We start from the raw sequence: 24,882 nt of genomic DNA on the forward strand, positions 1-24,882 counted from the left end.
CTGGCCCGACCCCCTAAACCTGTCATGATGTTACGTCTAGGCGCAGGCAGGGCTGTCGACTGCTTTGCCAGGTCCAGGGACGGGGCGTGGCCAAGCGGGGAGGTGTGGCCAGACCCCCTCATTACAAAAAAACAAAACAAAAAAAACCAATATGTTCATGGCCACACAGGGGGCACAGGTGTCTGGGGAGTGTGGGTGCAATCGTTCCGCCCCTCCCGCATATAACGCAGGGAGAGAAGAGAACTGACTGCTGACAGCAGCATGTGCACACAGCGTGACAGCAGCGTGTGTGCTGGGCTGGGGAGAGAAGCTGCTGAAGAAGCAATCAGTCCTCTCTCTCCCTGCACAAACTTAACAGCGGCGGCTGGGGGGCACACTGCAGAACCCGGGCCCCCACAACAGGCCCGGGCCTGGGTATATAGTACTCCCCCCCCCTCTCTGCGCCCTGGGGAAGGGCACCTGTCTATAGGAAGTAGAGCACTTCCCGAAGCTCACACTGGCTACCTGTCTGGAATGTCCCTTGGACACCCCTGGCGGCTCTGAAGCAGCGCTACTGGCTGCAGGGTACCGTTCCAGGTACCCTGCAAGCCACATGCAGGGACCGCAGGGCAGCAACCATGACGCTCCCAGGGCCCTGCGCGTCAGCTTTGCTCGCACACCCCTACTTACGGCTCAGGTCTGACCCATTCCACTGCAAATGTTTGACTATGGCGATTGCATGGCCTAATGATGGGCTTTATATGCACTGGTTAGCAGTGGGTGGGGCCGAAATGGTCAAACATACTAAGATGTACACATACTTTAGGCCATATAGGACATGTGGTGTCTGCCCAAAGCTTATATACAGCATATAAACCTGCAGTGAGAAGGACATCTGTCATATCTAGTGAATCCATTATAATATAATTAGAGAGGAACGGATTTTCCTCCAAAACTTGTGTTATGAAGAAATAATTATAGCTGTTATCAAATATTCGTATTTGATATAAATTCTGTATATAAGTAATATAGGAAAATTTGTTTTTGGAAATACCTTTAGAATTCTTGGATTTGCTCAGAGACAAACAGAAACAGAGCAGGGCAGAGCTTGGAGAGGAGCTACACTAGGGATTGCCACCTGTAAGTAGGGACTTGTAGTTTAATGGAGTAGAAAACTCTGAAAGTTAATGATGTGTGTGAAAACCCTATTCTGGGTCAGTGGAGTTTCACTTTTGAAGAACTGATGCGTGACAAGACCTCAGGACAAAATGCCAACATCTGTACGTATTAATTCAATAAGATAAGATGACAGTGGCAAAATAGGGTCTGTGTGACTAAATCATTAAGGGAGAGGGCACGGACACTAAGTACAGCCTCAAATCAGTATTAGGGATAACAGGCCATTAACAAAGCACCACTGATTAACGTATAAATCTTAGTGCGGCTCCTTCTCTCCTCCGAGACTCCACAGAAAGGAGACTAGACACAGAATTCCAAATACATTTAAATATACCACATAGAGGAGGCGGCCATGTTGGAGGCTGAATATTCCTGATAAAACAGCCAATTAATTCACAAGGAAAATATCTCTTCCCAGTCTGCGTAACTGACACGTAGTTGATTCAGTGTGTTTCATATCTGGTGGATTGATGTGGATATGACATTAATGAAATGAAGGGCCTGATTCAGCTTGGATTGCATTTGCCTATCACATGGACCATAAATAATTTGATTTTGGTCTTGGACCATCAACCCACAGCACCCCTGCAAGTTCCCCACGGCACCCAGTTTGGGAACCACTGTTCTAGTTGATAAACCAGCACTTTTTATTCTTCAGCTCTTTTTCAGCACAAAGGACAAGCAACGTTCAGCACCCACAGCTATGGCTGGAACTACCATGATGCTCGACACATCCGGCTATTGGGGTTGGGTATGGCATGCCAGCGCTCGGGATCCCGGTAGTCAGAATCCCGACCCCAGCATTCTGGCAGGGTTAGGATACCAACACCTGTCGGTAAGTATCCTAACCCTACCCCTAACCCGTTCTGCTTGCAGCCTAAACTTACCCCTCCCCCCCCCCCGCAACCTATCCCTGCCCTCCCCCTTAGTGCCTAACTCTAATTCCTCCTAACCCCACTACTTACCGTTAGGATGCTGGCCCTGGGATTCTGACTGGTGCCGGCATTCTGCGTGTCGGTATTTAAACTACATCCTGGCTATTGCATATCATGTATTTCAGGGAAAGTCATGGATCAAACATGGGCATGATATTAGTGACCCAGTGAATGATGGGTCCAACACACTAATGAAAATATCTATTGGGGCGAGCTAAAGGTTCCCCGGAATGTCCTCACCTTCAGCTCGGGAGGAAGTTTGTTAGAGGTAAAGACACTCAGCTTGATCTGCGGAATGGATATTTTCAGATTTTCAAAATAATATCTCCTCGGCGAGTTGTTCTCCTGCCCGGTCTTTTCATGGACATTTTCATCCCACTTTTCAACTTCTAAAAACAAAGCATGTATAAAGGATTACATCCGGTGTGCCAGATAAAGGAAAACTATGATTGTGTCATAAAAAGGAACACCACATGTTATTATCATCTCTTATATGGCGCCACAATGGTTCAGAAGTGCATTAAGTTAAATGAATCAGAAAACAAATACATACAGTATATTTATCTACAATTAGCAGGTTTTATTCAGCAGATGCCATAATATGATTTCACATCACCTATCCATCCTAACATGGACCTTTGTCAGGATAACAGTGCAGGAGACTTCTTGACAAAGGTCCATGTTAGGTCCAAAAGTCTGGTGAGCGATGTACATATATATATATATATATATATATATATATATATATATATACATATACACACTATATGGACAAAAGTATTTGGCCACACCTGTTAACTATTGCATTGAGGTGTTTCAATCAGACCCGTTGCCACAGGTGTATAAAATTAAGCACCTAGCCATGCAGTCTCCATTTGCAAACGTTTGTGATACAAAATGGGTCATTCTGAAGAGCTCAGTGACTTCAAGTGTGGTACTGTGATAGGATGCCACCTTTACAATAAGACACTTCGTGAAATTTCATCCCTACTGGATTTTCCACGGTCAACTGTAAGTGATAATATTAGAAAGTGGACGTGTTTAGGAACAGCAGAAACTCAGCCTTGAAGCGAAAGACCACGTAAAATCACAGAGTGCATGGTGCGTAAAAGTCGCCAACGCTCTACTGATTCCATAGCTGATGAGTTCCAAACTTACACCGGTATTAATGTGGGCACAAAAACTGTCTGGCGGGAGCTTAATGGAATGGGTTTCCATGGGCAAGCAGCTGCATGCAAGCTTCATATCACCAAGTCCAATGCCAAGCGTCGGATGGAGTAGTGTAGAGCACACCGACACTGGACTGTGGAGCAATGGAAACGTGTTCTGTGGAGTGACGAATCACGCTCTCTGTTTGGCAGTCAGATGGGCGAGTGTGGGTATGCCGCATGCCAGGAGAACGTTACCTGCCTGACTGCATTGTGGAGGGATAATGGTATGGGGCTGTTTTTTAGGGTTTGGGCTAGGCCCCTTATCTCCAGTAAAGGGCAGTTCTAATGCTTCAGTATACCAAGACAATTTGGACAATGCTATGCTTCCAGCTTTGGAGAAGGCCCTTTTCTATTTCAACATGACTGTGCCCCAGTGCACAAAGCAAGGACTGTAAAGACATGGAGCCAAATGTAATAGGGTGAGAGTTTAGCAGTAAAACTCTCACACTAATACTATGATCAAGTTGTATTTACAAAACAGGAAACACCTGGATGAGAGTTTAAATCTTGAGAGATTTTTGAGTCTGAAAAACATGCAAGTTTGCATGTTCTGTGACTTTATTACATTGGCTGAGTTTAAAAATGTGAGAGTTTTCTCTCACATTTTCTAAACTCTCACCCGATTACATTTGGTCCATGGTTTAATGAGTTCGATGTGGAAGAACTTGACAGGCCCGCACAGAGCACTGACCTCAACCCCATCAAGCACCTTTGGGATGAACTCAAGGGCATATCTATAATGGGTGTACGGTGAACACGGGCCCCTGGGTCCAGGGGGGCCCCGCACCGCACACCCTGCACTCATAATATTACTTATCTCTCCGGAGTCCCACGTCGGCGCGGGGGCCCGGCGCTGTAAAACGACTGGAAAATGGCCGCGGCGGCCATTTTCCCGGTGACCTGCGCATACATTATAGACTCTGGGCACACTCTAGTGCCCAGAGTCTATAACTCCAGCACTGGCCGCGCACAGCTCAGTGCGCTGCCGTCCGCGGCGCGGAGAGGGCCCGTGTCGGAGACTGCACACGGGTCCCCTCCTCTCTAGAAATGCCCCTGGATGAACTGGAATGGAGATTGCGAGCCAGGCATTCTCGTCCAACATCAGTGCTTGACCTCATACAAGCTCTACAGAATGAATGGGCACAAATTCCCACAGAAACACTCCAAAATCTTGTGGAAAGCCTTCCAAGGAGAGTGGAAGCTGTTATAGCTGCTAAAGGGGGACCGACTCCATATTAAAGTATATGTATTTGAATACAATGTAATTACAGTCCCTGCTGGTGTAATGGTGAGGCGTCCAAATACTTTTGTCCATATCCCTATAGTGTGTGTATGTATTTATATATATAGATATAATTACATATATATATATATATATACACATACACACACATAATTGGGAGATATAACAGGGATAACAGAATCGTTTTAACAACTGAACCATAACAGTAGCCACCTTTTGCATAAATATCGCATAACACGCTCATAGGATTATTTTTGCTATGAAAATCAAATATTGTCTGGGAAGTCTTTCCAACACTGTGGCAGAAGTTCCCACAAATGTGTTACACTTGTACCGACCTAGTCAGCGATGGGACCCGGTGGGGGGCTGGTATCGGCAAGTGAGAACACACTTGCCAATACCGGGAGCGTCACTGGGAACCATGGTGCATTTGGCATCATGGCCCCCGCTAACGATATCTCTCGTCGAACCTGCATGCAAGTCCGACCGACAATGTCGCTGACGATGCTTGGGAGACCGCATAGTCAGCGACATAGCGGGTACACACTAGACGATGTGCCTGATATGTCGCTACGTTCCCCCCAGATCGGATAGCATATCACCTAGTGTGTACCCGGCATTTGTCTGGAGACTGTGCTAGCCATTCCATGTCTTGTACTTTTCATTGAAGATAGTTCTAACATACAGTAATCTGGAGTAATGTTTTGGTTCATCATCTTGCAGTAGGATGTATCCATGACCAACTATGCATAGACCAGAGACTACTGTATGATGTTGCAAAGTCTGTGGCAGCCATTTTGGTTCAGGGTGGCAATCACTGTGCAAGTCGCCAACCAGGAAATCATGCAGAAAATCCCCGATCACCTTGCTTCCTCCACCTCAATGGTTGGTAATTGGTGTCACAGAGGCTTATTTACTAAGCGGCAGCTTTTAAAAACCACTGCTTCCTTGGTGTGTTTCAGCCCACAATTTAAATGGGCAATGCTTTTAATAGCAAAACATGGGTTGTTTTCCTATTAAAAGCATTGCCCTTTTACATTTTGGGCTTAAACACACCAGAAAGCAAAATCAGCTGCTTAGTAAATAAACCCGCACATTAAGGAACCATCATTTCGCCTACTTGACAATGTACGAAAACCCTGTGTGATGAACCAAAGATGAAAATTTTTGGATTCATCGGTCCATAACAATTTCTTCCAGTCTGTGCTTCATGGCCCAGACAAGCCTCTTTTTCATTGCTGCAGAATAGCTGTAAGTTCTTAACCTAATATTTGATACCAGAAAAAGGCCTCTATTTAATTTATTAATGTTTTATTTAAGCACAGTATTTATGTTGCACTATTGGTGTATGCAGTGTTGGGTAACATAGTTTTAACTGAGCACCATGATTTTTTTTTCTTTATCTACTGTATACACAGTATAAAATAAAGTCCTCGGTAGGCGTCTGTCTGTTTGTACGGGCTAATCTGGAGATCCACTGGGTGGATATTGATGCAGTTTTCACTACTCTATAGAGCATTTGTGGAGGAAGATTTAGGTGTATAAAACATTAATGTATGACAAAAGGGGGCTGAGCAGTGATGATTTTAGTAAAACTTTATTTATAAGGCGCCATAAGTTATATGCAGTACCACACACGGTAAATCTAGAAAAACAGTAATACTCTGTTGCATTATGTGTGTATATAATGAATGTACAATGGAGGTTCAATAAATAAGGTACCAAGACATATCATTTCGTTCTCATTTATTCAACTGGTACTTGTACATATAATATATAGTATGGCCTTGTTACAGGTTATTTTACCACATAGTCCTGAAACTTGTCTAAGCATTTGTTCCAACGGTACACCAAGGCATCTACCCTGGCACAAAATAAATTATTGTCAAGCTCCAGATGAAAGGACATGACGGGTAGCTGAATGTCACTGTCAGTTGCGAATCACCTTCCGCCCAGGTGCTTCTTCAATGGTCCAAAGAGCAGGAAATGACTCGATGCCAGGTCAGGGCTTTAGGGAGGATGGTTCAGTACCTCCCATTGGTAGCGCTGTAATAACTCACTTGTACGGTTGGCTGAGTATGGCCTGGCGTTATCATGCAGCAATAAGACTTCTATTCGCAGCTACCCAGGTAGTATTAGACATACCGTCCTCTGCAGCCGGCTCATTGTGTCACTATAGCGGACAGTATTGGGCACAGTGCATGTTTCAATATCATGGATACACGCTTCATCTCTGGTGTCACATGACACACCCACGTTTCATCGACTGTATCAAAACGCTGCAGGAACTGCACTCACTCCTCATGGTACAACGTCAAGTGCACGAGAGCCAATCCCATCCGATTGGTTTTGTGAACGTCTGTGAGTTGCTTCGGTGCCCAGCGTGAGTACTTTTCCTGTACCCTAGTTTCTCATGAACAATGTTGTGCACAGAACCCACTGAGATGTTTAGTTCATCAGCAATATCACTAACTCAAATGCGTCTGTCCTCCCGTATCAGACCTTCAGTGCTGCTCAAATTGTCGTCATCTGTGGGGGGACAGGCATGGCCGGCCGAATCGCTGCTCATCTTGAACATCTGTCCTGCCGTTATTAAAGGCAGTGCACCAATCCCAAACCTCTTTCAGTGACATGACGTTATCACCGTACACTTGGCCAAGTTGACAATGAATTTCAGCTGTTGATGTGCCCTTTAGACGCAGAAATCTGATTACACTACGCACCTCGCTGTTTGCCCATGTTTCCGCCAGCCCCGGCATCTTACAACTGATTGCTGGGACAGTAGGACTGATGTGAGGTGCAGTCTAATGGCCTTGAGGGGAAGCAGTGGCCTACCTGCTCTGGCCTTGCGGAGAATTAGAATGAAAGAAAGAACATCGCACACATGAGTGATACCTTACTTATTGAACCACTCCCCAACAACTATATTTATACACACACAAATGTTGGCACAAAGACGCAAGATGCTTTTAGAATGGAGCATGAGAAGACCAATGTGGCTCAAGCATATACAGCAAATGAAGCCACTAGATTTAAATACAACGCAATCCCTTCTGAAGACCGGTATACAGTGAGCTAGCTCTTACCATTATAACACAGGACACTGCAGGTACACAGCTCAACATCCCAAGTTACCAGGTTCCATTACCAACATGACAAACATATGTACGCTCAATACTTTATATTCGGTTGTGTAAATATTTCATTTATCTTTTAATCCTTGAGAGGTGCTATTGGCCGGGCGCTGAGCGGGGCTTTGTGATGTGCTGGCTAATTAAACAACTAAAGCTGTTTTTCCCTCATTCTGAGCTGCTTTCCTCCCAGCCTGCCCTGGGCATTCAATGACAGCATTATGCAATCTGTTCTGCACTCTGGCTATTCAAGTCCTGCCAGGACTCTGGCTTAGCAAAATGTCTGGGCTAACTAACAACTTGTAAGGGCTTCGATAATGCTTCTATTCCATGATCCGCGCTCCCTTCGGCTTTCTGATGCACTTTTCACCTTTTTCCATCTATTGTGCAGCGTTACCGTCCCGCGCAGCTCTACAAAGCCAGAGAACGCTGGTGCAGCGCACAGCTCTAAGTCATTACAGTAATGCTCTGAGACAAATGAGTGTGCTGTACGGATGATAACAAACACTTCTAACAGCATCAATATTAAGTAGAGCGTTTTTCCCATTTCTTTCCAAATACCAGAAATAATGATTTGTCATATAAAAAAGTGTTACATGCAGATGTGTCTTCCTGCACCTAGTCTCCTCATACGTGAGACGCCTGGCGCGAATGAGATGCAATGAGCAGTGTAGCGACTCTTAGTCACAATCGGATGCAGCAAATCCGCTTCACGAGACTGCACTGGTTAATTTGATATTTGAGTCTGAATCTGTATAGGAAGCAGGGCGGAACTCGGCGTGAAAAAGCTGCGGCTGCTGCATCGCAACACTTCATATACAGGTTCAGACTCAGGGGTCTAGTTACTAAGCAGTGTTAGGAGACAGAGTGAAAAGTGATAAGGTGCCAGCCAATCAGCTCCCAACTGTCATTTTTCTAACACAGCCTGTGACATGGCAGTTGGGAGCTGATTGGCTGGCACCTTATCACAGACTTAGTCACTTTTCACTCTGTCTCCTATCACTGCTTAGTAAATAGACCCCTAAAGCTGGGTCCACACCTATACAATCGAATTGTGGGGCCGTTCTTTCGATATCGAGAGAACGGGCGTTGGATTGTAGAGATGTGTACGCTGTCCTGATGCAGGAGCGTTTATAACGCTCCTGAAACAGCCGGGATCAGGCAGCCGAATCTTACGTGGTGTTTAATATTTATCAGGCTGACCACCCGATCCCATAGAGGTCCGTACACACTCTGCTATGTCTGCACAGTATGTACGCAGCTCACAGGCACCGGGGACTGCACGGCTGATCGGGAGAGGTTTACCCGATCAGCTGCTGATTGTACAGATGTGTGCCCAGCTTAAGTCACACACAGATATAAATGTTGCATATCAATTTATTAGTGTTGTCTTCTTAAGCGGTTTTGACGTATTGCGACTAATACTTGGTATATGCTAGACGATATGTCATCCATTACCGCGGATCAGACTGACATATCGGGCTCATCGTCTAGTGTGTACCCACTATGCGCGCCTCTGCTGCCCGACATTGGAGTTGTTCCGTCGTCCGTCCATGCACGAGTGAGTGAGCGACCCAGCTGCCGTCGTCGGCAAGTTCAATGGTGCCGGTGAGTGACATATCAAGCGGGTGGGCGGTCAGCAGATCGTGCAGTGTGTACCATATGCGCAATATGTCGTACATCGGCACCATCAGCCATCGTTTCGGGTGGGGGGGGGGGCTGTCACCTAACGTGTACCCACCTTAAAACGCACATTCGAGCGGAAAAGACACAAAAAAGATGCTATGCTGAGATGGGATGTTCGGTATGACTACAGCAATAATGTATGAGGATACATCTGCAGAATCACATGTTATGGGGTTGTTGTTTTTTCTTCTTTGTGAATTATAAGTGATTGAACCTGTACTAATATTTTGTTATATGGATATATTGCCAGCTACAGTACGTATAACCATCAGACCCCAGTTGTGTAAAATGAATGACAGTAGTAACGTATCGGAGTAAGTTTTGGCCAGGAGTTATTAGATTTACCCAGATTCCTATTCGGGATTAAGCGTATGAAACTAAAAGTATACAAAAAGGGGAAAAAAAAAAATAACACAACCTCTAAGCACTTAACGCTTGTCATACCTACTGCTGCCCAGTTGTTCAGATTGATCAGTTAACATTCTGCATTCAGTTTAATCAGAAACGCAGTTGCCCAAATCAGAAATATCTGGTCAATAGTCAAGTCCAACAGCTGGGTCTTATGTGGCAATGTCAAAATGGCTGCCTGCGACAGTGCTCGCAGAATTATCACGGCGACCAGACGACTGCAGCTGTAGCCAGTAACTTGTAAGATATTCCTGGCTATCGCCAGAGGTCCTCACAAGCTTGTGAGCTAAGCCGGACAGCAAACTTACCACATTGCAGTTTGTTTTGGAGTAAATAATTAAATGCAGCCAGCTTGCATTTAAATGTATATATTTAAGCTATTATGTGGTGAGGAAGAGTTTTGAGGATCCCCATCTGCCATACTGTATTTAGATTCCCACTAAGAAGTAAGAGGGACACTACACGGCCACAAGCATGTGGAAACCACTTCTAATTAGTGTGTCTGCCAATTTTAGCCACACCCATTGCTATCCGATGCATAAAGGCAAGCCTACATCCACACAAATCTCCATAGCCAAATATTAGCAGTAGAATTGGTCATACTCAGGAGCTCAGTGACCCTGTCATATTATTCTACGTGACTCTAAATAATGAACGATGTATGGGCATGACCTTAACTTCAAACCAGCAGAACAACGGTCTGAATGATCAAACATGTTTGAAAGATCAAACGATCACGATGGTTTTTCGTCCGTTTTCAGCATTGACCGATCAATCATTCATGTACATACGCTGCATTGATAGTCGTTCAGAGCTGTAGTGAATTGGACGGATAGAAACGACGATCGTTCAAGTGTATGGCCGGCTTCAGATTAAAGTGAAGCTTTTTGGGAAGAGATCAGGGAAAGTGTGGAATAATAACAATGGTACTCCTGTGCATGGTGTATATCATTGTATATTCTCATTGCTAGTATTTCAACCTTGGAGAGAGATAAAGGCCCGTATTCAAATGTTTTGCACCCGCGATACTTTTTTGCCTGGTGGACTTTTCGCCTATATCGTGTGTTTTGGGTGCGGAAACTTTTCACGCGCATCCCCGCGATTCCCCGTATTCACTAAGAAAGTATGCGAAAACGGCACCCCGCGATACTTGAACAGACGGAAAGTCCTCTCCAAAATGGGGTACCCCCCAAAAAATGCACTGAAATGGGGGATCACTATGGATGCCCCCAAATTGGCCTGTTGAAGGTATTTGGTGTTTTTAAATGGTCTCAATAGGCGCTGTTTTGCGTATTTGCATAAGTGGTGAAGAATATCATTATGTTTTGTTTTCTGGAGAAATTAACTGGTCCCTGCAAATTTTGGGTATGTGAAAATGGGGTATAGTATATTTTAAAGTTGCTAAAGTAATGTTTAAAAATACGTTAAAAATCCACCTTCCGCAAACACCTGCAATCATAAAAACACCTGGGGAATAATTGGGGACCCCCTGGAGTATATTTCGCTAGTTTTTAACTTTGTCCCCCAACTTTTTTTTTTCGCCTCCAAAATGAAAGTAATTTTTTGGGGTGTTCTTAAGTCTTTTTAAAGAATTTTTTGACGCAGTTTACCTTTGGGGGACTGTCTTAAGGCTACATGGGGGTTCCCGCAATGTTGCACCCCAAAACCCCAATTCTGCACTTTTTTCCGCCTGCTTTTCATAAGCGAAAAACTTTTTCGCCTATTACATTGCATTGACTTGCCGCCTAGGCGGAAAGCCTTTGAAATTGAATACGGCGATACTCTTCCGCCTGGCGAAATGACGTCATTGGCGAAACATTTTCGCCGATCTCTGTTTTTCTCTCCAAATTGAATACGGGCCCAAGAGGAGAAGTCGCCCATAGCAACCAATCAGCTACTCGCTACCATTTTTCTAGTACAGTTTAAAAAATAACAGTTAGGAGCAGATTGTTTGCCACTGGCAATTTATACGAGAGGAGACGTATCAAACTTTGGAGAAAGAGAAAATGAAGAATGAATTAAAGGGTTAGTGTACCTTTAAGTTCTTAACCCCTAACGGTCTCCTTACACTCTCTGAGCTGGATGAAAATTCATTTGGACAGTAGCAAACTCTGGTTCCAGCCCTATCACTAGCTAAACACTTGCAGTTACCCAGCAATCTTGCTCTTGCTTCACAAAAGCAGCTCTTACGGTCTGATGAATAAATGCAACAGTGAGGCAATTGTCTCATTAGATAGATCACCCCCTTCTCAACTGTCATGGCAAGACTAATGACCATTTAAAGCCCAGCTTATCTGCAGTAATTATCAGAATTCACTATTTTCTTGGTATGTAATAAAGCAATGCCTTAACAATAACCTGGGGAACAGAATCACACTGGCTTTTTTCACAGCATTCAAAAGATTCTCTTTTGATAAAGTCTATTATAGCGAAACACTTGTGTTTGATGCCTGAGATTTCTTTCGAATGCCATTATAGTTATACAATGCCATCAATGGGACTGTATTTCCACTAATGTTTAAAGTGCACCCATTTCCTAAACACAGTGGGGGCAGTGATTTGTGAGCGGTTACCCGTATTCATGAGAACACAGCATGCAAGTTCACTGGGAACCAGTGTCATTACCGGGACACTCTGTGAGGGCCCCCGTCACTAGGAACAATGGCTGCCGGCACTGTGACTAGGTCACTTGTTTAACTTCAAAAGTTTTAGCCAATTGCAGAGTGGACGTATAATACCAATATATCTTTGTAACAGATAGGATGCAGTTTATTTTGGGAAAAAATAAAAAAAAATATGCAAGAACAATTAATTTTACACAGAAAACCCAATGGTGTACATATTATGTATCTTAATAACACGAGTGGGATCAGCCACACTGTATGATTAGCTGAGATAAGGCAATGTATTAGTAACGGCCTCTCATGTAATAGTCCCCTTCAGTGACCAGATTACCAAGAACAATCCCAATACCCTGTCCCCGCATTAACAAGCATTAGATTTGGGACAAAGCATCTGTCAAACATGGGAGCATGCTACTTATTCGGAAAGAAAATAGCAAACTGTCCGTAAAAATCATCTTTGAATTTAAGCTACACACAAAACAATAAATCAGCAGCGTCAGACCAAGCATTACACAATATGTCACATCACTGAGGAGCAAGAGAGCCCTCTTGCGCTCTGGTGGACGAATGACCAGCGCCATCTACCAATACCTGTGCTATTGGGCCACAAAATGCTTGTGGCAGATAAGAAGGCAAAGGATGTTGCACAACTGCTCCATGCCATTGGCTCCTATGCCTGCGCCTTGGCAGCCTTGCACATCTATACAGCGTGGGGATGAAGGACACCCACTGGATATGCCATTGTGCCACTAGGTATGGCCAGCCTAACCACAGCTGGTCGTGGATTTTGCCATGGAGGAGATCCGATGGTTCTCAGTCATCGATGGCAGAGATGTGGGAAAAGTTTATTTTTTGTACTTGTGACAGTGCATGGTGCTTAGTGCTGCCTCCTTCGGCCCATGTAAAACAGCCTCCTCTCTAATGGGTCTGCAGCCTCCACAGTGCCTCCCCCACTGACTGCCACCTTCAGAGCACTGCTACCAATCAATGGCTCCAACCATCGATGATCCCATGACAAAGGGGACCTTCAATCAATGTAAAGTACTGATGGAAGCATCAATGGTGAATCCCTATGCCCCACACAAGACTTCTTGGAGAGGCAGAAGTGCTACTTGATGAAAAAAGGCAATAAAATGGGTAGGAAATGTATGATGGCTCTAATGAAGTTATCATGCCCCTGCCAACTTGGGGTTCACTGAGGTGGGTGAGGATGGATGGCGCACTACGTGTCATTGTGACACATTACCTCCACCTTGCAGGCAAGTAAGTACTTTTCTGCGAGAGTTTCCATGTGTCACCAGGATATTGAGGGTAAGCAGTAACAATGCACCAAGCATAACACTATGAGCAATCTACTGCGTTCACACAATGCGACTGCAAGGAGCAGGTTTTTGGGTTTCTTTTGGCAGCAAAACACATTTTAAATCGTTCTAAATGTTAAGTCCGTAAAAAGCACAACTCAGCTAGACATAAGGGGCCTGATTCAGAGCCGTTCGCTATTTGTGGTCGTTCGTTCAAAAACAAGGGGTGGCTATTCAAATGATCCGTTCGCAAATTGCAGTCTGTTCGCACCTATAAGTCTGAACGAGCGTGCAAAACATACGCTCGTTTTTTTGATAAAAACGCCCCCTGGCCGCACGCACCATACGTCATGTCCGCTATTTATTAGATTAATCGAGTACATCGTACAGCGTATGAACTGCTCGCTATTCTTGTGGTTGGTGTTTTCAACCGCTATTTTGCGAGCAGTTCTGAGTTAAAAAAAACCAAGTGACGTGGTCAATGACGCTGCTGTATTAATTATGCTCTCCCTTAAAACGCCCGTTTTGACCTTTAAGCACGCCTGCGTTCGGATCTCCACTCCCCGTTTTCAAGCACCTTCCCCTGTTACCACCCACATACGCCTCATTCTGTCACTCAAAATAGCAGGCCCTCGCTATATTGCGTACCAACGATTTTCGGCCGCACTGACTGGTTCGCGCATACGTACTAAAAACCGTACGCATGCGCAGATGTGCGAACATCGCTCGGAACGAGCGTACTGCCGCTAGCGAGTGGCTCTGAATGAGGGCCAAGGTCACCTAAAATAAGCTGTTAAATGCCGAGTAGGGTTTGTTTTTTTGCCAGGCAGCAAAGAATGCCAACAGAATCCAAACTAAAAGGTGCCTACACACTAGACAACTCACAAAAGACGCAATGTCGTCAACGATTTCCCTTGAACACCCCCGGCAACTCCCCTGCACTCCCAGACAAACGATATCTTGCATAAACTGTCCAATCTGACAAACGATAACGTTAACGAGATTGGCAGATCTTGCCTGCTGTAAGCAAGATCTGAAGATGCGATGTACAACCCGCGGGTACGCGCATCGGCATCGTGAACGTGAGTGGACACTCACAATTTGGACATATTTTACACAATTTTTTGTTTCGATGTGTCGAAATCGGGTGAATCGTGTAAAATATCGTCCAGTGTGTATGCACCTTAAGCTTCCCTGCTTCATACTCAAAGTCCGAGCTAAAACAGTTACCAACATGAACCTCTTAATGTGTGCACACCAGCAGAACAGGCGTTGTGCGCCCTCTAGTGGATTTTTGGTTTTCTGCTGAAAGATGCCAACACTAGTATGTCCTACAGCTGCAAATAGGTTTTTTTACAGTAATCTATATATTTCTACTGGGGGGACAAAAAATACATCATCATGGTGCTGTGACCACTAGATGTGGGGGGTCGTAAGTCTGACAGATGCGAGCAAGCAGTGAACACCTATAGCAACCGGGGGCCAGCGAGGGTACAAAGAACACACAGAAAAGGTGAGCTCGCACACAAATATACAAACGTTTTAATATACACATAGACATACATACATACACACACACACACGAAGCCTCGCACAACTGCTTGTACACCACATTGTCACATTGCTCAGCACAAATTGCATTATATCATACCTGTTTCTGATGTTCCAAAACCAAAATAACTTAGCAGTTTAAGAAGCAATTTTTCCTCGATCTGGATAGTGAATTTCTGAGCTGTGATCAGTAGGTGCTATATAAGTAACAAACAAAAACACAGATCAGATGTTTAGCTACTCAGAATATACAAATCAATGGTGCAACCACCAGCCACAAAGGTCACACTGACAAACTAAACCTAAGATGTATAATGATTGATGAGACATTCTAGTTCTCGTTAGCAGGAACAGTACAGTGTTCATGTACATTAGATTGGGGGATCCTGTGACAGCGCCCAGAGATCCCCTCAGTGACAGGTAGCAGAAACCTAAACCCTGCGAAGTTCTGCCAACGTATAGCCACACTGAGGGGTCTATTTACTAAGCAGTGTTAGGACACAGAGTGAAAAGTGATAAGGTGCCAGCCAATCAGCTCCCAACTGTCATCTCACAGGCTGTGCTTGAAAAATGACAGTTGGGAGCTGATTGGCTGGCACCTTATCACTTTTCACTCTGTGTCCTAACACTGCTTAGTAAATAGATCCCTAAATCTTATACTGTAGCTGCTGGCAAAAAAAAAAAAAGTAACTAAAACAAAAATAAATAATAATAAGCAAAGATACAAATAAATAAAGAAATCCTATACTGTATCTTCCCTATGCAGCTATAGCATATTTTCTTTAATGCAAAGTATACATTTACTTGTGAAAACAAGCTAATTAACGAAAGGGGTGAATGAATGGGATTGGAGGATTTTCATGAATGCAACCTTTGTTAGATCCTGTAATAGCTGCATTTATTTCCCCACAGCCAGCAGCTCATATTTTCCATGTAAACACAAAACTAACTTCATTACAGAATTTTATCTACCAGAGGAGAACCAATGTTACACAGAGGACATTAACAACCTGCGTCTCTCCAGCTGTTTTATAGCATGTCTCACCTAGGTATGATTTGTTATTTTCTTCAGAGACATTCAGCTCTAAGCAACACTGTAGGGTATTATCCTATCCTATCAAGAGTATTAGAACTCCAGATCGGAGTATCAGCAGACAGAAAATCAGAGCATTAGAACATAGGGGTGAAGTAACCGTAGACAATCATTGTATAAGACCATGTGGGTAAAATGACAGTAGTCAGACAATCAGAGCATTAGAACATGGGGCTGGAATAACGGTAGACAGACAATCAGAGCATTAGAACATGGGGCTGGAGTAACGTTAGACAGACAATCAGAGCATTAGAACATGGGGCTGGAATAACGGTAGACAGACAATCAGAGCATTAGAACATGGGGCTGGAGTAACGTTAGACAGACAATCAGAGCATTAGAACATGGGAATGGAATAACGGTAGACAGACAATCAGAGCATTAGAACATGGGGCTGGAGTAACGGTAGACAGACAATCAGAGCATTAGAACATGGGGCTGGAGTAACGGTAGACAGACAATCAGAGCATTAGAATATGGGGCTGGAGTAACGGTAGACAGACAATCAGAGCATTAGAACATGGAGCTGGAGTAACGGTAGACAGACAATCAGAGCATTAGAATATGGGGCTGGAGTAACGGTAGACAGACAATCAGAGCATTAGAACATGGGACTGGAGTAACGTTAGACAGACAATTACAGGTGTGTCCACATACATCTATCCTCCATGCGCTACATATAACGCGGGAGTTCCGTGTGCTTTGCTAGCGCCAACCAACTTTCAAAACACATTTTTTCCTTCAAATGAGCCTTATTCACACATTGGTGCAAATAGCTTCTGTTGAATAAAATGATATTCGGCATGCCTATATTCTGTTTGCATCTGTGGGTGTATCCGCATGCGTAATGCTACGTTACAGTGTTAGTGACTGTAACACTGTAACGTAGTCTTTCGTATGCACAGAACATATGCATACTGAATATCATTTTAATCAACAGAAGCTGCTTGTGCTACCTAGACACATCACTGTGTGAATAAGACGCATTTGAATGTAAAAAGTTGCACGAGAGACACTCAGCGCTACTGAATTACGACACAGCATGGCGCGATTAGAAGGGCTATTTATTGCACAAGGAGGCGAGATGTATAAGGACACATCTGTAGTATACAAGGTTGGAGTAGCGGTAGACAAACAATCAGAGCATTAGAACACGGGGCTGGAGTAACAGTAGACAGACAATCAGACCATTAACACATGGGGCTAGAGCAGGGGTGGAGAACCTTTTTTCTGCTGAGGGCCGCTTTGATATATACAAAAGTATTCGCGGGCCAGGTGCAGGCCACGCCCCCTCAGAGTGACGTCATACAGGGGTGGGGGTCACAATTGCCGGTGATTACAGCAATGCCCGGAGCATCCTGAGGATGCTCTGGGAGCTGTAACGGCAGCGGTGTGACCGTCTCAGTGGCAAACGCAGGATTTCTAGAGGGGGGTTTCCAAATGCTCAAGTTTAGAGTGAGTGTGGCCAGTCCACGAAGAGGGCAGAATTACCAGTTATCCAGCTTTAATATGCGTCATACAAAGTGTATTGTGTGTCATAATTCCAGCAGATACAGGACCAGCGATCACAGTAAGCCATTAGGTGCAGAAGTAGTTCCATCCTGACTGAGCTGAATGTTTTTATTTTAGATGTGTGCACCATTCCAAGAACATGCAGCACTAGTAAAATTCTATTATATTACTATTTCTATTGTGGTAATGGTGTGGACTGGGGAGGGGGGTTTCCAGGCAGACGGAAACCCCCTCTGCGTTTGCCTATGGTCTGAAGCATCCTAAGGACGCTCCAGGCGGCACTGCTGCATAGATTATGGCTGCGGGATGGCATTCTAGGCACCCTGCTAGCCAGATGAAGCAAGCAGAAAAAAGCTCCAAGGGCCAGACCAAATGATTATGTGGGCCTTATATGGCCCCTGGTCCTGAGGTTCCCCATCCCTGGGCTACAGATACAAAGAACATTAGAACATGGGACTAGAGTAACGATAGACACTCAGAGCATTAGAACACGGGGCTGGAGTAACTGTAGACAGACCATAAAACATTAGAAGACGGGACTGGAGTAACGATATAAAATCGGAGCATTAGAACACGGGATTGGAGTAACGGTAGACAATGGGCCTGATTCAGAGGTGGACACTATGTCAATGTTGGACACAAGCTGCCAATGTTTTCAGTCTGCGCATGTGTCCGGGTCGCACTGCACATGTGCCCCGATGGTTACTGCTATGAGATGTAGAACGAATTTGAAAGAGAGTGATTTTCAGTGGGTGTTTCTGGGTGGTTCCTGGGTGGTGGCTAGTCAGACGCAGCTATGTAGCGGTCAGCGACTGCATCTAAAGACTGACACATACAAATGGAGATTCTGTGCTGCAAAAACAAGAGATATGGTAAGAACTTACCTTTGTTATCTCTGTTTCTACGAAGTCCATAGGGTCCACAGGGTTGACCTTGGGGGTATAGGTTGGGAACCAAATCCGGGCACCACGCAGTTAAAGCTTTTAGCTCCCAGGATGCACTTGGGTCCACTCTCCCTATAACCCCACCCCCCAGCCAGAGGCACCTCAGTTTGTAAGTAGCCAAAGGCCGGAGGAGGAGAGAAAAAGAGAGAGAAAACTGGAACACTCTAGAACCATACTCACAGAAAAGGAGACGGGAAACCGGTGACCAGTAACACAGCCCATATGAAGCCAGGTGCGTCAGGGTGGGCGCCCTGTGGACCCTATGGACTTCGTAGAAACAGAGATAACAAAGGTAAGTTCTTACCATATCTCTTGTTTTCTACTTCAGGGTCCATAGGGGGTCCACAGGGTTGACCTTGGGGATGTCCCAAAGCAGTTCAACCAAGGGTGGGGACGCTCCTGTGCTGAGAGGAGAATCCATTGCCAAAAAGGAAGCATCCTGAGAGGCAAAGGAAACCAATGCCTAGAACCTTAAAAAGGTATGGACAGAAGACCACGTGAACACCTAGTAAGGCAAAACAGCCGAGGCGCCACAACGAGCCGCCCACGAGGGTTACATGGCCCGAGAAAAAACAAGCCTCAACGACAGAAATGCCTACCCATGGGTAGGCCCCTGAGGAAGACATACGAGGCCATCCAGCCAACATTTCATTATAGGCCGGCCATCGTTTCCTGTGAAAACCAGAAACCGCAGACCACCAATAAGGAGTCCGATTACCATAAGGAACTTGAACGGATCATATAAAGCCAAAGAGGCCGGACCACAGTCAATGAGGCCACACCAGCCGAGAAGACTGGGGACTGAATGGCCGTACCATAAGTTCCAGAATAATATGGAACCTAAAAACCACTCTAAGAAGAAATACAGGGCGAGAGCAACTCACACCCTGACATGATGCCCTCCAGAAGAGGGAGCCACATGAGAACGCTCCCAATTCAGACACTCTCCTGGTTGATTTAAACACCCTGAGAGAGAGAGAGCTTAAACAATAGACCATGTAATGGCTATCACAACCAGCGGTTCCATTGACTGTCCCCGGAGGGAACAAAGAACCACTACTAACTCCCCAGGAGTCCCTAGGGAGGACAAGTGGAGGCATAATCCAGAAAACACTCCAAAGGATGAACTGGATACCAGAGCGGAGCAATTCCATATCTTAACCATACCGACAGTGTAGAGATCCGCACTGTCAGGAAGGCCAGGCCAAGGGTGAAACCCAAGCCAGCCGGAAGGAATGCCAGAATATCTGAAAATCCTGGACACCGGAGGATCGTATCGACAGGTACGATACCATAAGAATTATGTATGCCACAGTCCGTGGCAGATCCCAGCAAAGTCTGGCCTATCTGCTCTAAACATCTCAATGAAGACAGAGCCAGGGAAGCCCTAGGACCACAGTAGGGGCGCAGTCAAAGACAAACGATCCAGGTCCAGGGAACAACAAGGACCCTGAGACAACAGGTCCAGATAGTGAAGCAGTAGGAACGGAGTATCGATGAGGAGACTCCGAAAATCTTCGTACCAGTGATGTCTGGGACGAACTGGAGCCCCCAGAAGGAAAGCCCCTCCGTCTCGAATTAAACTTCCGAAGACCTCGAGGAAGAAGGGAGACCGGAGGACACAGGTACACAAAGTGGAAGGACCACTTCACTGACAAAGAGTCACTGAAGGTAGCTTCAGTACTCCTGGAGCTGGACTGTAACACCGGTAATGTGTGATCAAGTCAGAAGGCCATGAGGATCAATCCCCTCAGGGAGGCCCCCTCTGCTCACCAGGAGTTGAAACCTCTCTTGGAGAAGAGACTAGTCCCCGGGATGCACGTCGCGACGGCTGAGGAAGCCCGCTTCCCAATGGAGAGCTCCGGGAATAAACACTGCAGAGTTGGCCAGGAGAAGACCCTTGGACTATGTCAGAATGGATGACATACCTGACATTGCCACCCAACTACCAGTGTTGCCTAGATGGAAGTCACTGTTGTGACACTGTCGGACTGAACCTATTCAGGTTTACCGTGACATATGGGTTAGGTCAGAGTGAAGGTCCAAGACAGCCTAAAGTATCAACAAGTTAAGTGGCAGGGCAGAAACGACAGACGTCCAACTGCCCCGAAACGAATGCGGACCAGACACTGTCTGTAGCAAAGAACACCCTGGACGAGATGGCCATAGCCACCCGGACAGAGACCAACTCGCCTCCGGAGAAAGTATCATCGTTCGAACAGCGATCCGATGGGAAAAACTCGATCCATCTGGAGGGGAGTCAATTATGGCAAGGCCTGGAATGGAACTGAGCACATTCCACCCTACCAAAAGGTAGACACTCTGGTAGACCGCGCATCACAAAGAGTAATGACATATGTCGAATGCGTAGATATCCGCACACTCCAAGTTGAAGAGTGGAGATCTTGTCTTACGCCAGAAAAATTCTCAGAGTCTGAGAATCCAGCAGTGCTCCCAGATGAAGAAAACCCTGTGAGGGATGTAGGGAGGACTTTTTCTCCGTTGACTAATTATCTGTGCCAAGAAAAAGCCACGGTTATCCTGACCTGGCGGTAAAGTACATTGGTGATCCTGCTAAAAGCAGGAGACCGTCCAGAGAAAGGAGCATTCGGATACCCTGAACAGGTGAACTGTCAGAAAATCCATAAGGCTGGTAAACCCCGGTGGAGTTGAGGACAGTCCCAAAAGGCAGAGCCCGAAACTCACAAGTGTTGCTGTGGCACAGCAAACCTGAACCCATGCTGATGAGAGGGCTCTGTACGTACCCGTAGGTACGTATCCTGAATACTCAGATATACCCTAAAATCCCCAGGTTCCAAACGTCGGATGATGGAGCATGGACGATTCCACCTGAGTCCAGGCACCGTTGGAATCTGATTCAGGGATTTGAGACAGAGTATAGGCAAATGAGGACCAGTCGGTCACCGCCCCAGAAAGAAAGTAGAACAACCAGTCCCTCACTGAGATAGTGAGGTTGGCCGAAATAGCTCTGCTTACCACAAAGACTGTATAGCTTTCTGGGATTGTAAGGCCCTGATCAGGTCTGAAGAGGGGCCCGTGTAACAATGCCTGTGAGGAGGCCGCCTGAGCAATGAGAGGCCGTTGAGAATCAGTACCTCACTCTGGAAATTCCCCAGATGTAGACCTGTCCCGTCAGGCTGAGGGTATATTCTCAGGTGTAGAAACAGGGTCGTCCGGAAGTCCAGGACTGCTCGGTACTGGATATGGTGGCCCCCATGGAGGCCGACAGCCTAGGAAAAAACAGGCCTTTAGGCTGACCCTGAGGACAAAAAGACTTAACAGAGTTAGTCCGAATGTAGTGGGAGTATCTAAAGACGGTATCTCCCCATTAGTGATACTGCCAATGATGCAACGATCTTGTCAGGACCAAACAAGATCTTCCCCATGGAAGGAGTGTGCACCTCTGCTTTCCCATAACGCAGCCATAGGGTACTGCGGCGGATACAGACGCCGCCGAAACCCTGAAAGTTAGAAGACCGGCATCCCATGAGGTAATCCCACATATGACCACTGCATATTTTATGTGAGCGGCAAAAGATATTTGAACCTCAGACGTGTTGGAGGGGAAAAACATCACAAAAGCATCACCATGCGATGGCCATGGTAGGACGGGCAACAGGCCCTGAAAACGAGTACATTGATTTCAGGCAAAGTTACCACCTACGGATCCGTAAAATCCGTCCAGGCCGGGATGGGAGGCGTATTAATGCCTGTAACCCGATGATTAACATACAAATCCATCCCAGAAGGGGATTTCCATTACTTGTGAGGACCCTCAGGGAATGGGAAACAGGAGGCCTTTGTGACTCCTCGTATCTGGCGACAGCCAGACTCCCGCTATGAGATCCACCCGCTGGGCAGAAAACGGGAGATGTATGATACAGGTGCAGGATCGACATTCTCTATATCCAGAATGAACCTGGCTACCAGCCCCAAAGCAGGGATAATAATACTTGAAATCGGCTCCCCCCATGTGAGAGGGAAAGAGCCGAATATACAATCCAGTTCACGGCAGAGCCACTGGTCAGTAACCACAGGGCGTATATCACGCCAATTAGTATTTCGTATAAAACGACATCCACCAGGGTGGCCGTTGTGGTAATCCCTGCAAGGGGAATGACAGACCGATGTGGTATCGGAGGTAATTCATGTACTGTGAAAAACCCCGGCGGGGAGCGACAGTCTGCTGCACAGGGGTAAATTGCAAGAAATTGCGAGATACCCCGAGTTCAAAAGGGCAGTATGGTGAAGTAACTCCAAGCGAGTGACGACAATGGGGCCTGCCCGGCGATCCTCAAAGGAGAGGATCCTGAGAAATAAACCGCCCTTTAAGGGGGTCGTGCAAGGGGCCCTGCACCAGATGGTGCCGCATACATAAACCTTTCTGAGTTAAAATCCTCCGCACTAATTCCTGCAGGCTATGACTTGCAGGATAGCAATAATGGGTGCAGTATCGTGTGCAATCTCCTGGTCAGATATATCTGACTATCTTGACGGAAATATTAAGCAGCGCCATACCGGTCCTGACTGACGCTAAGATTAGCTGCAGGGACCCATTATCAGCGTATGCAACTCACAGTTCCATCTAAAATATGGCAACGTGCAGCACGCAACAGTATGTGACAAACCTCACAGATATTAACAAATATATGTGAGGTCTCAGAACCACCCCAGGTACACCTGTATTAGGGCAGATAAAGAAAAGGGATAGATATACACTGACAGGTGAGAGAAAAAGCAGACAGTCAGCACTAGCATAAGTCACATACAATGCAGAAAAATATATATACATACATTTGCATGACATATAATATACTGCACAATGTCGCTACATTCAACTGCCCAGATTCAGTGTCTGGGAAGGCTATAGCGCTGTGTACACTCACCCAAAATGGCCAGGTACGCAGGGGGACTGGGCTCACTGACATCCTAAGAGTTCTGCAGCACCACAGAGAGAAAATGGCCACTGGAGACCTCAGAAGAAGCGTGGCCCGCGGAGGAAGCAGCTCAGCGACGCCAGACTGTATTATTGAAGGCGCGCTGAGCTGAGGGGAGGAGCCGCTAGACAGGGAAGGCTTCCTCCCCTGGCTAGCAATTAACCCCCCGGGATGCCGGCTCCCGCTATAATCCCTGGTGGGCTGTGGACACGCGGGGTATGCCTCCATGGAGGGGGAGCCCGCTACCACCGCTAGCGCCTCCGGTCTGTCCCCAGAGACCGGAGGCATAAGGCTGCATATATTCACACGTGGATCACCGCAAGCGGTGACCACGCGACTTACCTGTCCCCGTCGATCCGGCAGCAGCCCAGGGATTCCTCCAGAGCCCGGCTAGTACAGACTCTGGGGTCCCGCTGCGATCCCCAGATCTGTACTGGCGTCGCAGCGCCGGCGGGGTGTAGGAGCGGCAGCTCAGACGTCCATTGGACAGTCTGATGCTGCCGCTCTGAAGAGTAGTAAAAAATAATAAAATAAAACTCTTTTAAGCTTAGGGGCTGCTAAGCAGCCCCCCTGCAGTAACGGTGACCCAACTCCGGCCGGGCACCAACTTAAACTGAGGTGCCTCTGGCTGGGGGGTGGGGTTATAGGGAGAGTGGACCCAAGTGCATCCTGGGAGCTAAAAGCTTTAACTGCGTGGTGCCCGGATTTGGTTCCCAACCTATACCCCCAAGGTCAACCCTGTGGACCCCCTATGGACCCTGAAGTAGAAAGGGCTGGTGCAATCTTCGCTGGTCTGATCAATGGTGCGACTGATGGTTGTCTTAACACGCACAGCGCCGGACGATGGGTGTCTCAGTAAGATGACCATCGGCCGCGGCATTAGCATAGAGTCGCAGCAGCAACTGCATCTACCTCTGAGTCAGGCCCAATGAGAGCAATAGAACATGGAGGCTAAAGTAATGTTAGACAATCAGGGCATTGGAACATTGGGAGAAACGGCGTAACCATAGACCATTAGAACATGGGGCCAGAGTAACTGTAGACTATTAGAGCATTAGAACATGGGTAACTGTAGACTATTAGAGCATTAGAATATGGGGACAGAGTAACTGTAGACCATGAGAGCA

General features: G+C 46.2%; 1 protein-coding gene across 1 annotated transcript in view; it reads right to left on the reverse strand.

Annotated features, from left to right (window-relative positions):
- Positions 1–24,882, reverse strand: part of VPS13D (vacuolar protein sorting 13 homolog D) — a 265,234-nt gene that overhangs the window by 94,656 nt on the left and 145,696 nt on the right. The window contains exons 62-63 of the mRNA XM_088455788.1: positions 15,349–15,445; positions 2,334–2,482 (exon numbers count right to left, since the gene is read on the reverse strand). Coding sequence (XP_088311914.1) covers positions 2,334–2,482; positions 15,349–15,445 — 246 coding nt within the window. The remainder of the gene's footprint in view (positions 1–2,333; positions 2,483–15,348; positions 15,446–24,882) is intronic.

This window comes from Taudactylus pleione, unplaced genomic scaffold (genome assembly GCF_031769625.1).
Source record: "Taudactylus pleione unplaced genomic scaffold, aTauple2 ptg000671l, whole genome shotgun sequence".
In the NCBI taxonomy this organism is placed as follows: Eukaryota; Metazoa; Chordata; class Amphibia; order Anura; family Myobatrachidae; genus Taudactylus; species Taudactylus pleione.